Raw genomic sequence first — 16,723 nt, forward strand, 5'->3', positions numbered from 1 at the left:
CAACATTCTCCTGTACAGGAACTTCTTTTCTGCTTCAGGTATCTACCTGATTAGTCAAGCCATGGTCCTGACAAATGTGTTTTTCCTTCTGAGCACCAGAATCAGATGTTATTCTGCTTTGAAGATTCTGTCCTTCAAGATCTGTAAGCCTTTGTGGACTCCTCTATGACTCCTAAGCAAAACCACCTCCTCATTTCCTAAATAAGCAAAATCTACCACTTCCTTTTGTCTCTCTCCTCTGAATTATAAAGTCCATTAATACATGCACCCAAGGTTGCCATGAATTTCCACAACTGCAGACAGTTGTACCTTGCTTGTGGACAGCAGGTGAAGCTGTGGGCAGCACAGCTTGGCCCATTCAGGATGTGGACCCAGAAGTCATCCCCACCTCCATCCAGAAATCCCAATTACTTGCATCCCAACATCTTGCCCTTCCAGCAAATGGCAGGGAGGCTCAAGTCCTCCATAGGAACTGGATCTCTGATCTAGATACTTTCTTGAGCCTTTTAAAGGAGATGCCACACACTTGCTCATCTGATCAGGCAGTCAGGACACTCACCTCTGCCATGACCCTAGGTGAGTATCCAGGCAAGAACAAAGAGATGAAGCTAGGAGTAGACAAGACCAAACACACTCTACTTGCTGAGTAGGTCAGTTTAATTCTCGTCTCAGCAGGCCAGCCTATTTCAAGATGCAATTGTTAAAAAAATACCAGTGAGATCAATAGAGAATGGATAAAATGTAAGCACAACCATTTGGAGGGATGAAATGTAAACACAATCACTGAATCATGAAAAGAAAAAAAATAACTAATTCCAAGACAGAGCACTGGCGAAGCTGCAAACAAAGACCAGCAAAACAGGAAATGTCAGCAAAAACTGAGCTCAGATCACTACATTGTGTGAGGGATCATCCATTTCCACAGCTGGGCTCCTTCATGCCATTTCCATTTATCCAAGCATATCTGCAGCATAAAGAGAAAAAAGGGGGAATGGTGTGAAGACCAAGCGTGGCACACCGCAGTGGTTCCTCAGAGCAGAGGACAGGCAGTTTCAGCAAAGCTGCCTCTTACAGCCCCTCGTGTCCTTGGCACTGAGCACTTACATTCACATGTAGGATACTGAATCACTCCATCCAGGCACTCTGCTCGAAATGACTCAGCACGTGAAACTTTCCGGTACCACCATTTGCATTCAAAGTCAATATAATCCCCAGAGCGATAGGTGGACGTGCTCGACAACCTTGGTGACTGTAGCTGAATATGGTTCCCTTCCATAGTACTCTTATCCAATATACAGTTCCCTGCAAAAGAACTTCCATTATTTGCCTGTTCACCTCCACAGGACAGCTGATGCCCTGAAGCTGCTGGCACTGGCTGAAAGCTCCTGAGAGCCCTTTTCCCAGCAGTGTTTCCAGTTCAGGCTCCTACACTCGGCTCCTCCCCAGAAAACCTAAAGACTTTCCCCTGGGCTTCACCAACAACACAGCAGCTGAGCTGTGGCTGGAGTGCAGATGACTTACTTCCTGGCTTGCACCGTGGATATTCCAACATCCCCTCCACACACTGCGCTCTGAAGGGAGAAGATGCTGGGTCCTTCACATATCCTCTTCTACACTTAAATTCAGCAAAGTCCCCCGAGATGACATACAGCTTTCTTCCTCTGACCCATTTCAGCTCAATATTATTGCTGCTCATGTCTTCTTCAGATGCTGTACAGGCCACTTGGAAAAGGCAAGAGCAGAGCGTCATCACTTCATACACATGCACCATGGGTAACTTTTTTCCCCTAGAGCCTACACAAGTTCTTTGCATCACAAAATGCTTCCAGCTATTTGCTCTGTGCATCTGTTAGCCACAACAGGAAAGACATTTGCACCAAGCTAGAGGGAGAAAAGACCACAGCTGAGACCCCTGGCAGAGCTACGGAGAAGCCTTTTCACTCTGACAGTCACTCAGGGCAAGGTCAAAGCATGGGTGGGGAAAGTCACCAGGCACCAATGAACTTCCCCATGTCTTTTTTTAGATCATTCCTTTGCCTCTGCCCAGCACTTCTCTAAATGTGTTTCCTCCTGGCCATGTCACGGATGCACCCCAGGATTCCCCAGCACCACCACACACTCACAGCCACCCTCCCCGCTCACAGCCACTGACCGGAGCAGTGTCCCCAGCTCAGGAGCACTCGAGAGCCCTCGCACAGGTGGGTTCGGACCAGCTCCTCTCCTCCTGAACCCAATGAGAGACAGCGGGCAGCAGAAGGGACTACACAAGCTAACCTCAAGACAAAATTCCTTCGGGCCACCATTGCACCCTGGCACACGTGGTGCTGCACAAGCGATGCCCTCAGGATCTTGAGAAGCAGAAAAGTGGAGCAGTCGCACAGCCTTTGGCCTCACAGCTTCAACCTACCTAGGCAAACCGGGGGGCTTGTCCACTGGCCATCAGTGCACGTGATATACTGAGATCCTTCCAGGAGATAGAATCTGGGGCATTTGTATTCCAGAGTTGTACCTTGGGAATATTCTTGCATGGGGAAGGAAAGAAGGTCTCCATTTTCAATAACTGGAGGTGGGCCACACTTCCCCCCTTCACCTGGAAGAAAATTCACAATCAGAGATCAAGTCACCAGAGTTTAATTGCAATGGTGGCTTGACCACAAATACTACCAGACAGTATGCTGGCACTCCTCTGAGAGACCCAGAGGAAAGCAGAGAGAAAAGCAAATACCTGAAAAGAGGGGACATTTTCAGTACTCTCATGAAAGCCTAGGAGGCACCAACACAGTACAGTAATTAGGGATTGGCTTACGCTTCAAATTCTACCCTCAGTTCCTTTAATAGTTGATTTGACTCCACGACATACGATATAGCAATGCATCATCTGCATCAACTGGATGTCAACTAGCAGGGAAGCTGCGGGCTTGATTGTCCAATACAGATGGCAACATTTCTCTCTCTCTCTTCTCATCACGCAGGCACAGAAAGCAGGTTCTAAGAAGTCTCAAAATTACACCTGGCCAGCAACTGTTCTCAGCCTCGGGGTGGTTTTCCAGCTGGGGCCCTCTCCTGTGGAGCCACCTGGGTCATGCAGCTGGTAAATTCATCTGAAGAGAAACCTGGGAAAACGCCTTTTCCTGAGTGTGCCAGATATCTTGCATTTGTGCACAGTATTGAGAATGAAATTTGGAGAAGTAAATGCCACTGACTCAGCTTCATGACAGTCTCACTGACAGGCAACTGTATGAAGAGAAAGAGAAATGGTACCTTTGCACTTTGGCAGCTCTGTCCAGTTCCCGGTCTGACACGTTACACTGGCAGATCCCGTCATCTGAAAGCCTCGCCAGCACTGGTAGCGAGCACTCTCTCCGGGCAAATACCTTGACTTTTTAACACCTTCAATTTTACCACCCACAATTTCTGGAGGAGGTTCACACGTCACATCTGAAAAGAGACACTGTGCGGTCATGTTTGCAGGTACATGAAGAAAAGAGAGTTAAAATAGGTTAAGTCTTTAGAGTATTTAGGTAAGCAGTCCCCTCTATGCTAAAAGGCAAGATGAAAGCAGAGATTCCTACCTCTGCAGGTTGGTGCTTGTGACCATTGTCCATTTGTACAAGTGACATAATTTATATCCATCATCTGAAAATTGCTTTCACATTCATACTGCACTCTGGCACCAGGCAGATACCTCTCCTGTTGAGTGCTTGTAATATGAGCATTGGGAATTTCAGGTGCAGTTCCGCAGGTAACATCTGAAAAGAGAGGTGCATTTAAGAACAGTAGTCCAGCAATATATCAATCACAAAATATTGCATTTCAGAGCACCATTATGCCTGAGGAGCAGAAATTGTTTTCCTAATGCAGACAATTTTCTAGAGAGGAAAAGGAAGATAATATTATGGTCTTTATTCTACAACTCCTCACCAGCCACTATTATTTTTGCCTATAGTGACTAAAAAGAGAAAAGGAGTCGCAGAGATCAGCCAAAGGCACAGATAGGTGCTATCCAGCATTGTGTGCCAAAGGGCTGGAGAGTGAAAGGGTTTTTTGACTATGTGAAGGCAACTTTCAGTAACTGACATTCTTGGTGATGTGAAAATAAGATACATTACCCTACCAGTTAGCACTGAGCTAAGTTCCAGCTACCAACTTCAGCCCACGGCGGAAATTATTTCTTTACTCACCTTCCCTGCTTGTTATTTCTCAGGAGCCAGAAAAACAGGCCTTGTAAGAGCCCGTTCAAAACAAATCACCTGCTGGCTCTATTGGCCTGTTTCATGTGCATGCCTGTGATGGTGTTATTTTAATTCACAACATTAAAGGTTAAAAAGGATTATGGACTTCTTAGAAGTAAAACCTATACCTTCACAGAACGGTGGTGCTGTCCAATTTCCTTCTCTGCAAATAATTTCTGGTGTACCAACAATAAGGAACCCTTCGTCACACTGGTAGCTAACTGTTTCACCAGGCTCATAACTTGCCTTGTTTCTCCCTTGAATTTGAGCATTGGCAACTTTTGGAATACTTCCACATGGCCGTTCTGAAAAGACACAGAAAGTTGATGCTTGTGCTAATGTGATATACATAAAATGAATGTACTGTTTCCACCAAAGAGATGCCTTGGAGAGCTTTTTCTACTACAACATCAGCATAGTCATCCACTGTCAGTGGATTTTATATAAAAGGTAGCATACAGAAGATGAAATAAGTAATTCCCCTAAACAGACATGGACTTCAGTCACTCACATACCTAGATCCTGTTTCTAACTGTGCCAGGAAATGTTAATAAAGGCTTGTGTCACTTACTACACTTAAGTGGTTTCCACAACTAAAGTGCCAAAGCAACTCCTAGACACTAGTGGACTCTGTAGAAAACAGATTCTTGAATTACGAGGATGTGCCCAGGACTTAGTTGGCAGAGATATGAACTGAGCAAAGACTGCAAGAATACAAAGGAATATTTAAAAATTAAACGACATTCAAAAAGTCTGCCTTGCATCCAATCAGGATTGCTCTGAAGACATCCACAAGGGATGATAAGATTCCACAGCAAAATATGGATGTCCTGGCTCTTATTAGTCAACTTCCAGTTTAAAATTGTTTCAACTTCATTGCTAAATGTACTTCAAAAAAAGTTTAGTTTGATCTTTAGCAATCCTGTAAGCTTCCAAAATTGTGTGTCCACACCTGGTCTTCACTAGAAATGAAATTCATGTTGGGCATGCATAAAGAGGATCCTCTGTCCCTCTGGCAAGGAGGGGCACACCAGAAATCACCACAGTGTGCAGGTACCACCTCTGTTCTACCAAAGAGAAACCATTCAGAGTGCACACGGTGCAGCCCTAAAGCAGGTGTGTACCAAAGGACCCCTTCTTGCACACTAAAACAGTTATGCAGACAGAACCAATGTTGTAACTGATTTCACATCACTTAGAATACATTGTTTAAGCCAGTCTAAATAGATGGAAAACAATCGTATTGGTTGCAAATTCTGGTCTTGTATCCTGAAAGAAAACTTCTACAGTATGCTAAATTCCTTCCTAATAAACAAACTCCTTCACAGAATAATTTAAGAAATTAACACTACAACAAACAGCAATATTTGCACATTAGAGGGTCAAGTAAATAAAGACACACACACAAAAAAGACTTTGAGGAACATTAGAGGATGTATTTGAATGTTGGGAGCAGAGTTAATGATACATTTGTGCAACAGCTTGAAAAGTTTAAATTTCACATAACTCGTATAAACACACAAAAAATAATGTTTAAGATTGCCTAACACTAGGAATCATAAAATTCTATTTTGCCTGCTCATTACTACGTCCAAATCTCAGTGGGTGGTGGTCCAAAGCATCCTGTGGTCGGTGTCTATGTCAGGGTGGGATTGCTTCCTAAAAAAATATTTTTACAGTCTAAGAAAAGTTAGGTTGAATTATTTATCTTGTCCACATGGAATCATTACCTAAAGTATTTAAAGTTCCTGTGAGACATTCTAGCAACACCAGGCTCAATGCGAGTCAGGAACAAAAGCTGAAAACAGAGTTAGGAGAGGTAACCTTCCCATGCCTCCCCTCGTCCAGCATGATGCCAACTGGAAAGGAAGCAAGAGAAACAGGGATCACATGGGACAGAGAGAGGATGAAAGAAGACAAGAAATTACAGATAGGCTGTGCCAGGGGAATGATCACTACTTATTATACTACTGCACACCTATGTAACAACAAGATTTCACTACTGAAGATCAGAGCTTACGTTCTAGGACATCTGAACTAGCCACATGTGCACATCTTACAGGGTCACATTCTGCACGTTTGTGTAGCGACTGACCTCAGCAGCACGCAGGGACATGAGAGCTGCATCAGCCAGGTGAGAGAATCACAGCCTTCTGGTTCAGCTGTAGAGCACCCAGACTTAGAGCTGCTAAGCAGTGGCAATGCATGTAGGTGACGTGATGATGGATTTACTGGTTTTAGCTGTAAATATCAGCAAAATACAAGCACACTCACTTTTATGGATACATCTTGGAGGAGGTGACCAGCCATCCTTTGTGCATGTGACTTCCCCATCTTCATGTTCAGTATAATAGTCATCATTGCAGACATATTTAACTCTTTCACCTTCCTTGTAAATGGACTTCCTGTTATGTGAGAAGTAACCATTTTCCAGGCGTCCGATACGACAGTTTTCTGAAGAAGGAAGGTAACTACATTCAACGACAGTAATAAGTACAGCAAGAACTGAGGAAAATTAATTCTTAGAAAGACAGTTACTAAAATAGAGCCTCCTGGCATCTTTCTGTATCCTTCTAATCCAAAAAGACCTTCGTGTTCAAACCTGAATGAAAGCATGTTTTGTTTCACTGCCCTTAGGTAAACGAATCACATGAACAGGAGTGCAAGTCACTACATAAAGTGCTAAGAAGTGGTCTAGTAAACAATATCACTTACCTAGAGTGCATAAGCAAGGCTGGCTAACTTCTGTGCATCTCGCATCATGTACAGCAGCTCTGGTTTGTCTGCTCTGTCTCTAGAATGCTGATGTCTGCCCTGAGTGATTTGCAGCATTTGCCTCCAGGAGGTGTTAATATCTCTGTGCAAATGAGATTTTAGCAGCATCCAAGCATGTAGGCTCTCCAGCATCCTGTGCCCCAGGAGTCCAGACACGAGGAAGATGCCTGAAGGAATTCCTCTGAGACAGACTCCACTCGTTTCCTACACTGAGCACCACTCCACTGAGGGCAGCAGGGAAAGAGCAACCTCTTCTTTGAACTTGCCAAGCCCTACCGGTAGGTAGGAACTTTACTGTGAATGCACTTGTGTGTTAGCAGAGGAGGCCTCAGCTCACTGCTTTAAATCTGTTTTCTAGTTTAAACCTTAAGTCAGTGTATCTGACCTATTGCAAGAGTGTGTGCCACCTTCTCAGCTCCAAAGGTTATCCAAAGGGACCAGGCAATGGTTGTCAGAGAGGAACCTCTAGATGAAGTGCCCAAGCCAAGGAAGGAAGAACGTATTTACACAGAGTGGAAACTCACTGTTTGTGTGTGCGGCTGTGTGTGCAGATGAAAGAAGGCGTATGCACAGGATCCAGAACTAGAGAAAATAAACTTTTCCTATGTGTTTCTTAATATCATGGATAGTTTTAGGCATATAGGAGCTCCAAAATCCAAAAGCATCATTTCAGCATTTATACACTGCAGAGTGTCACCAGCTGACAGTTCAAGCTCTGCTGATATTCTGAGAGTCTGAGTGCAGTTCCAGGGGTCAACTAAAGCAGGGCTACTTTAACAAACTGTTCTTTGTTCCACCTTGTGCTCCATCAGCACAATTTCTGTTGCACAGAACTTTGATAATTATAACAGAATTGCAAATATAGCAGACATGTACTTACTGAGGCATTTTGGCTCTGGAGACCAGCCCCTTTCAGAACAGACTACTTGAACCCAGTTCCGTCCACTTGGGGTTGAATAACCATCATTGCAGTGGTAATCAGCATGCTGCCCAAACCTCATCGGAAAGTAGTAGCTTCTGTAGTACTCCAATGAATCACTTAATTTGCCATTTTCAATAACTGGGTAGTCACACAGCTTCTCTTGAAATAGAATTCAACACCAACAGTATCAACACATGCTTGACAACTGATTGTCCATGATGTACCAACATACAACTACAAGTAAAAATCTAAAGCTGCGATAATGATGATGAAAGATATCTTCCAACCATTAGCTATATTTTGCCTTTTTTGGAAAATTTTAACACTCACTATGCCCTCTTATCTTGACTGGCATGCTACTCCTCAGGTGGACCACAAATCTTCCTGACAGGGAGCTGGCTATAGCTCTTTTTATCACAAAATTTTTCAAATATGGTAATACTTGTGTTTATAAACATAATGTAAATGTAGATTTATTTATTATTTTTACAGGTGATTTTTCTAAACCATCAAATTAAGCTTTACATCATGAAGAAACACAATGAATAAGCAACTCTCAAGTCTCATGATTTTTTAAGTTTTTCTCTTGACTTCTTTTTCACTAAGATATTTCCAACAACTCCGCATATTGTGTCTTCATTCATGAGAGCTACTTACGGACACAACCTGGATCAGGAACCCAGCCATTCTTGGTGCATTCAGCTGTGGTTTTGCCAGTAGTTGTTTTAAAATAATATCCAGAATTACACTGTACTGTGATTATATCACCTACTACATAGGTGTCTTCTTGAGGTGTAAAGTTCCCATAAGGAATTATTGGAGGAGAGCATACAATGTCTATATAAAAAGAGAAAAATTGGATGTGAATTTGAAGAATGCATTTATATTTAATGCATAAGTTCTCATATATGTGGTATATTGACCATAACTGCATAAAATTGTTAAAAAGATGTTTCTTAGGGCAAAGAAAAGGTTACATTACTCTCCCACTCTTAGAAACCTATGGTTCTATAAGAGGAAAGTGACTGCTGTTACTGATGTCACGATAATTAGAAGATTAAAACTTAATTGCAAAGAGAATGGCTGGAGCAAGAACTAGAGGTGATCAAACTGAATTAGAATAATCTTTTCCAGCAGGTGATTCCACAGCTTGAGCTCAAAATGACCTATGTTGGGCTCACTCACAGCTCTCACACTGTCCCAAAGGAGGGCAGCTTCACCGGCAGGTCCTAAATGAAAAAAATTACTAAACTAGGAACCGATCATTCAAAGGCTCTGTGATTAAGATTAGCGTCTTGCACTGACACTGGAAGTATTTCAACAACTGAGAAAGAATGACAACGCTATTCCAAAAAGCTCATGATCTCTCAATGCTCGGAGAAGCAAGGCAAACATTCTTTCCAAACCAGAGCCTATCTTTTTTTTCTTTTTTTTTTTTTTCTTGTTTTAACTTCCAGTTTAGATAATACCACCACCACACTCAGGGCTGGGAGGGGATGACTATAAGGTAACTGCGGGTTGGTCCTGCTGTGGAGTGAAGGGGGGTCAATCAGCTGTCTGCATGTACTGCTGAGTCACCTGCGTTCAGTGGTGAGTCAAGTAGGATCCAGAATCACCATCTGAAAAAGCACCAAGTATCAGAGACCAGTAGATCAGTGTCTGCAAGAATGTTTTCATTCTTACATACTGACAATCCAATCCCATACAATTTCTGTTTGCAAAATGGGAGGAGTAACCGCATCCACCAGCAGGATTACTATCAGCAGGTATAATTGTGGTTGGAAAACCAATTGCCCATTGAATAAACAGTCTCTAACAGTTCAGGTGGATGCAGTTCATGCACATGAACAACTGCAAAATTACACATAAGGTCTACTTGACAGATCAAAATTATTCAAGTATGGTTCATATTTACCAATGACACATGAAGGAAGTTTGATATCCCCATTAAAACACTGCCTGATAGGAGAGGCTGTGAGTTTAAATCCTGTCACGCACATAAATTTCTGCCACCGACCACTTTGAATCAAAAATGAGTGTCTTTGTCCATTGGAGAGAAGTAGGTTTTTCACTTGCAGTTGCTGTTTTGTAATGATACATGGTGCTAGGGAAACAAGATAAAAGAAAAATGGTAGAGTATGAATCTTGGGTGGCTTTTAGCATGTGAAGCACCTCCTCAGCAAAGACTATGCAAAACCAGCCTGGTTGTGACTCAGCAGTGATTTTTGAAAGTAAAATATAGACAACATAAACATTTAATTTCTATCACAATTAATTCAGAATGTTTAGTTTTAGGTAGTTTATCAATGATGTGGCACAACTTTCAAGCATATTCTTATTTATATGTATAAAAGAATTGGTAGACTTTGCAAACAGCAGTGATGATCTCAAGAGGTACTGATTTCAGGAGACTGTATTCCTTTTAATAATTATTTAATGAAATCAGTAGGAGTAAGTCTCATTTCATCCCTGTTGAGTTTCCATTATCTAGGATTAAAAATTAAGTTATAAGATTCCTAACAAAGAGCTCTACTGAAGAAAGTGAAGACAGCAGAGCAGTTTACCACAGCAGTTCTCCTCCCACCTGTGAGGGACAGTTAGGAAATTATATGAAAGGATGCTTTAGCAAATGTAATCTCTGGATAAAGAGATTACATGATTGAGTGTAAGTGATTTTGGGCCCCTAAAGCCCAAGATCTACAAGCTGAGAAGTATTGAACCCAGGGATTAATTTCAGTCCTTTACAGACTTGGTAATCAAACAACTAATGTAAACCTAATTCTAAAACTCCTGTTTTAAGAATGATCAGAATTGTCTACCAGTACAAAGTCAGCTAGCAATAAAAGTTACACTTACCCAAACATTGTGGTGGCCCAGGTACCCACATTTTTTCATGGCATGTTACCCATTCTGATCCTGATAAAGTGTATCCAGCGTTGCACATGTACTGCACTCTGTCACTTTCCATATATCTTGATTTATTCCCACTAGTAATTTCTCCAAAGTCAATGACAGGTGGGTCTTCACAGGCAGTTCCTGCAGAAGCAGTGCACAGATTCTTGTTATCTGACTGCACCCTGCCATTTTCTTCTTATCCTGATTTATGCCTAACTAACAATTTCTTCAAAATCAAAGCTATGTGGGTGTTTGCATGCCATTCCAGCAGACACCATCCACAAGTTATTGTTAATTGATAGACACAGAACAGTACTGACACTTGCAAATAATGGAACTATACAAGTTGGATGATATTCTGATGACCTACGTCCCTCCATCTGAGAATATACTGTACTAATAAACAGCACTATCTTCTCGCTCTAAGAAATTCTCAACATCTTTACCATTTTCACAGTCTTTACATTGAAAAATATTACAGAACTGAAAACATTTTAACTGAAAATATGAATAAACATCTGAATTTTTCAGAGTGCAGTTTCTGTTTTCCAGCATTATACTGGAATAAGTTTTTACATCTGCAATCACAATTCTCAGTTTTCTTTAATACTACAAATAAGTCTGTTCGTCCTGGGTTCCTAAAATTAGTTCCACCATTCTAAATTGAAAGTATGAGGTATATATAAGTAACTACTTTTAAAGGCAGAGGGGGTAGAAGAATCTGAATACGATGAATAGATTTAAATGGATAAATCATGGAGTTTAAAATTGGTTATTTAAACAAAGGTATATAATTCAGTGAAGATCTTCTTCAGGCAGCATGTTTATTGTATCATGCAGCTTATTGAAATAAAGTACCTGTATTTTTAGAGAGTTGTATAATATTTTGAAAAAACGCTGTATGTATTTAGAATATCAGCAGCTAAATTGAAATGCAAAGGCATTTATATGGATTAATCTATTTGAAGTTAGTTATGGCTTGTAATAAGTTCGGTTCTTTATGAGAAGTTTAGGCAGAAGACAAAGAAGTAATCTCACAAGAAAATACAAAGCAAATATTTTAACATGCATAGTTCTAAATTGTAACTCTTATAGTAAGCTTCTGAAAGGAATTACATAAGAAGTAAACAGTATAGTGTGGTAGTGTTGCTGTTGGATTTTTTGTTGTTGTTTAGTTCATTTTTCGTGATTGTTGCCAGCTACATCAGTTGAATGCATAGATTTCCATTCAATAACTCACCTTCATGTGCAGTACAGCCCAGCCACAGCAGAAACACCACGGTGCAGCTCAGCAGTGCCATTTCCAAACTTTAGAAGTTGAAGATGTCCTCTGCCACAGCATTGCTATTTTCTGCACTCTGAATTGCATGTCCTTTTATTCACTCCCATGATTCCTGAGGATGTTCTTGCAGTCTCCTCCCCTAATTTTCTTGCAAGACAGCAGTCAACCTGTAAAGATAAATTATGCAGTTGTTGCAAAAAGGCTTCCAGTTTTTTGACAAAACTTTTCAGACTGAACTTGACACAGAAGCACTATGAAACCCATAGCCAAAACCTCACGGTATGTGTATAATACAAAACTTAGTGCACTTAGCTTTTCAAGCCTAACATTTTGTTATGGGCAAAACCACCTTATATGCAGGGCCCATAATTTATTATCGGTCTACTTAAAATCTTAACAGCCTAATAAAAATACTAATTTATTATTAGTCCACTTCCAATAATGCTAACACTCATAGTCCAAATTAATGCAAAAAAAGCTTCAGTAATGCTTTAAAAAACAAACAGTCAAACAAACAAAAAATGACCCCCAAAACCCACCACTGTCCTAGCACCTAAGCAGTTCCTCTGCTGTTACACTCCTCCTTCCCCTGCTCTCTGGCTGACAGCACCAATCTTTCTCAAGGAGGCTCTCAAGGCGGGGGGAATGCCACGTGAGCCATTAGTGTACCAAGGTTTTTGTTGGGAAGCGTTCAACGCAAGTAGCAAGGGTTCCTTCCTTCTAAGTACTGAGGTCTCCTTGTGTTTACATGTATGTATTTTCTTAATACATCTCACTTTTTAAAATCCCAGTTGTTTACATCTGTTCTCTAAAACTGGGTTTACTGGATAAGACCACGTCACACTTCTGCTGGGGCCACTGCTTGAACACTGTGGGGTTTTTTTACAGTCTTTGACCTCTGTTCATCTTCGTGTCATCCTGCATTATCCTTTCCCACACCACACTTTAGTCTGGAGTCACAGGTAGTTCAATAACTGCTTGTTACCAGTACAAATCAGAGCTAAACCAAAAAACATCTAGGTAGCCAATGGGGTGATTGTTAAACAACTGCTGTCACAGCTAAACAAACTAAAATCAGCTCAAGGTAATCCCAGGCAAGTCCAGAGATCCTGCACAGTCAGGTCAATGTAGAGCCTGTGCTATTTTATTAGCAACAGCAAAAGCCATATTCATTGGGCTACACCAACAGTATAGCTTGGACTGAGCTGAGCTACATTCTCATGTGGCAATACTAAGATTATTTTCATTATTTCATTATTTCCTGTGGAGTTTCTTACACTGTGGAGTTTTTTAGGTCATTCTCTTTTTTTTACTCCAGTGCACTTGCTGCTCAGAACTATTATGAAGAAGGAAGAGCAGTGGTTTTGATTTGTTGGTGTCAGAACAGAAAGCTTACAGTAGAGTTCACTGTCCTCCTGCGCTACCCAACCTGCTGCTTAGTAAAAAAAAAATTACATTACATGCCACTGAGTAGTGTGGTACTGCTCTTGTATCCACTCTACCCAAAATTCCTCAAAACAACCACCTTCTCCTTCTGATATCAGCTATGTTATCGGTGGCCTGTGATACCTCACTGACTTTAAAACCCAGCAAATTCATGTCAGGACTTCAGAAAGTACATCACTGCTTATCACAATGTAGGAAATTACTCTGAATTCTGCTCCCAATAAATGTTCCAGTGACTGACATTTAAACTCTTTCCCTCCATTTCCCCCAGTTCTGCTCTTTAAAGAGAAGGGGCTTTTTATATTTACCAAGTATTCTTGTGCTTCATCCAGAGCTCCTCAAAGGCAACAGGTCTGGCAACAGGCCCATGAGCTTCACTACATGAAATATTGTCAAGCCAATATAAGTAAATGAAACTTCACTGGGGCACAGGTTCACTTTGGTTAAAACATGTCAGTCTAAATCAGCAAACACAGCACTCAAAACTTCAAAATAGGAAGTGCCCAATCTGTGACAAAAGTCAGTTTCCTCAATTATGTACCGTGGAAGCAAGAATTTAACTGAAAAAACACAGATTACAATCTACAAATAAATCTGAATGTCTTTTTGGCTGACATTTGCAAAAAAAAAAATGCATAAACACAAGGTTTAGGCAAGAGGAAAGGCCTCTCGTGACAGAACAACAGCTTTAGACTGAAAGAGGGTAGATTTAGATTAGATGTAAGAAAGAAATGTCTGGGTTTTTTTTACAACAAGGGTGGTCAGACACTGGAACAGGCTGCTCAGAGAAGTTCTGTGTGCCCTGTCACTGGAGATGTTCAAGGTCAGGTTGGATGTGTCTTTGAGCAACCTTATCTAGTGAAAGATATTCCTGTCCATGGCAGTGTGGTTGGACTAGATAGTCTTTAAAGGTCCCTTGTAAGCCAAATTATTATACTATTCCATGATAATAAATAACAAGCTGATACTGAAAAGAATTGCACAAGTCAGACTTGGTGCAGAAGTGTTATCATATCACCTACCTACTCTCAAGCCAGCACTATGACTGTAAATGAAAGAGCTGAGAGATTTTTCTATTCTGATGCTATTGGAAGTCTCTGATACACAAGGAAAGTGCCAAAAGAAACACACTTTTTTTCATCATGCCCCACACACCCAAAACCAACCCATTATTTTCTGAATGTTTCTTAAGAGAAGGCTGGGAGGAGACCTTATTTCTGGTTTTGGCTTCCTAATGGGAGACTACAGAGAAGATGGAGCCATAGTCTTCTCAGAGATGCACAGTTATAGGATGAAAGACAACAGACACAAAGCAGCAAAAGAAGTTCCAGTTAGATATTAGAAAAGATTCACCGTGAGGGTAGATAGACATTGGAACAGGTTGCTAGAAAGGTTAGAAAATATATCCTTGGAGATACTGAAAACTCAGCCAGACAGGCTCCTGAGCAACCTGATTCTTATTCTGCTACTCTATGCCTAACTATACAGAAAACCAGCAAAAGTTCAGGAGTGTTAATGGGCTAAATTGAGATCTTTGGTGTGTTGATGGTCATTTTAAAAGTTATTCTGGCATCACAGTTTAAGTCTTTCTCTGCTTCCAAATATACTTAGGAGGTCAGAATCCCTCTTGGGCTTGCACATCACTGAGCCTCATTTGCACATACTCCAGGTACTCTAGCACAGAGCTTTGACAGATGTGGTATCAGCATCCCACCCTCAGCAGGACAACAGCACGCCTGAGCTGCGTGCCTGCAGCAGCTTCTCTGCTGCCACAGCAGCGTGTGGAGCTCATTGACGTCTTCCCACAATGCCTGGCCACGTTTGCATGTGTATGTTGTGGGAAAATTAAGGTAGTGGAAAGGAGTCATCAACAAAGTTTCCTTACCTTTCAAAAAGCAACTTGATCACTTCCCCTGTCTTCATTAACTTCTGTAAGAATTCTGCTTTCAGTCAGTTTTGCAATGTTCCTGTTGCACAACTTCCTTTTTCAAGATTTCATACATATTTCTGAGATGTTTCAGATTTTAAAACAAAAGCTGCAGTTCTCATTTTGTTTCACTTAATTCTGCTGTGCCAATTAACAGAAATAACAAAGCCCCAGATTTCAAATTGCAAGCAACAGGTTTTGTTGTTTTTTTTTTTTAAATAATTCATGCAAAAAAAATTAAAATGTGGAAATGAAAGAAATTAATATTTTAATATTCTCTTTACCAGGGAAAATAACCGAGTGCTGTCCTGAACATGCTGAAAAAAAATAAAACAAAAATAAAACAAAAATAAAACAAAAATAAAACAAAAATAAAACAAAAATAAAACAAAAATAAAACAAAACAAACATACAAACAAAAAAAAAACACAAAACAAACAACAATCAACAAAAAAATCCAAACCCTTGAGAACAAAATAGTTAAATACACTGGCATAGGCTGGTGTTAGGTGACTAGGAAGATGCTGATGCCATCAGGCCTGAACAGGCACCATCACAGCGATATGTGGATGCTCCGCCTGTTTGTCTCAGGTGTTTTCCCCGCTAGCCAGTGGATGTGCCTTCCCCCCCTGCCCTGACCAGGAAAACAGGTTTGATCTCTCTGGTATGGTCAAGACTACAGATTTGGGGTTCTGGCCTGATCTAAGCCAAGGTAATGAAGTACAGAGCTGCCTGACTGGTATCCCCAGAGAGTCTCAATTATATAAAGTGTATACCTTAATACCCACCCAAAGATATTGATTAAAAACTTATAATCAATCATTTTCTTTAAATGAGTTCTTGCATTATTTCTTAACTGAGATAGACCAATTTACATTACAGTTGTTGTACACATGACCTAGAACTAAAAGCTATAGTGAAAGTCTAGTTCAGATCTAGATGTCCCACATCAAAAGTTCATTATCTAAAATTGCTCTCTCATAGTTACTTTCCTTCATTTTTAAATACTGCCTTACAAAGAAATTATTTTTTCATATTTTGAAAACGTTTTGGAGTGTTATTTTTATCAACATTTTCCCGCCAAATGTTTGACTGAGTTTTGATTAAATAAGCGGAATTTGTCTATTTCTTCAAAGCTTTAATTTCTTTGTTGTTTTATTTATTCATGTGGCACTTGAAAGCCTTGGAATACTATACAGAACAGCATGCATGCAATGACATCACAGAAAGATAAAGCTTAGAGG

At 40.7% G+C, this 16,723-nt stretch overlaps 1 protein-coding gene across 1 annotated transcript; it reads right to left on the bottom strand.

Annotated features, from left to right (window-relative positions):
* Nucleotides 1-735: 735 nt before the first annotated feature.
* On the bottom strand, nt 736-12,125 carry LOC309439958 (complement factor H-related protein 5-like; the record flags this gene model as incomplete). Its single annotated transcript, XM_082053151.1, has 13 exons — nt 736-964; nt 1,105-1,302; nt 1,522-1,722; nt 2,408-2,590; nt 3,262-3,438; nt 3,573-3,749; nt 4,361-4,537; nt 6,507-6,686; nt 7,888-8,088; nt 8,587-8,766; nt 9,845-10,033; nt 10,786-10,965; nt 12,065-12,125. The coding sequence occupies 13 exons, from the start codon at nt 12,123-12,125 to the stop codon at nt 951-953; spliced, it is 2,118 nt and encodes a 705-aa protein (XP_081909277.1). The 3' UTR covers nt 736-950.
* Between the last annotated feature and the right edge of the window lie 4,598 nt (nt 12,126-16,723).

The sequence above is a fragment of the Streptopelia decaocto genome (genome assembly GCF_964273445.1).
Source record: "Streptopelia decaocto genome assembly, chromosome: 5".
Classification (NCBI taxonomy): domain Eukaryota; kingdom Metazoa; phylum Chordata; class Aves; order Columbiformes; family Columbidae; genus Streptopelia; species Streptopelia decaocto.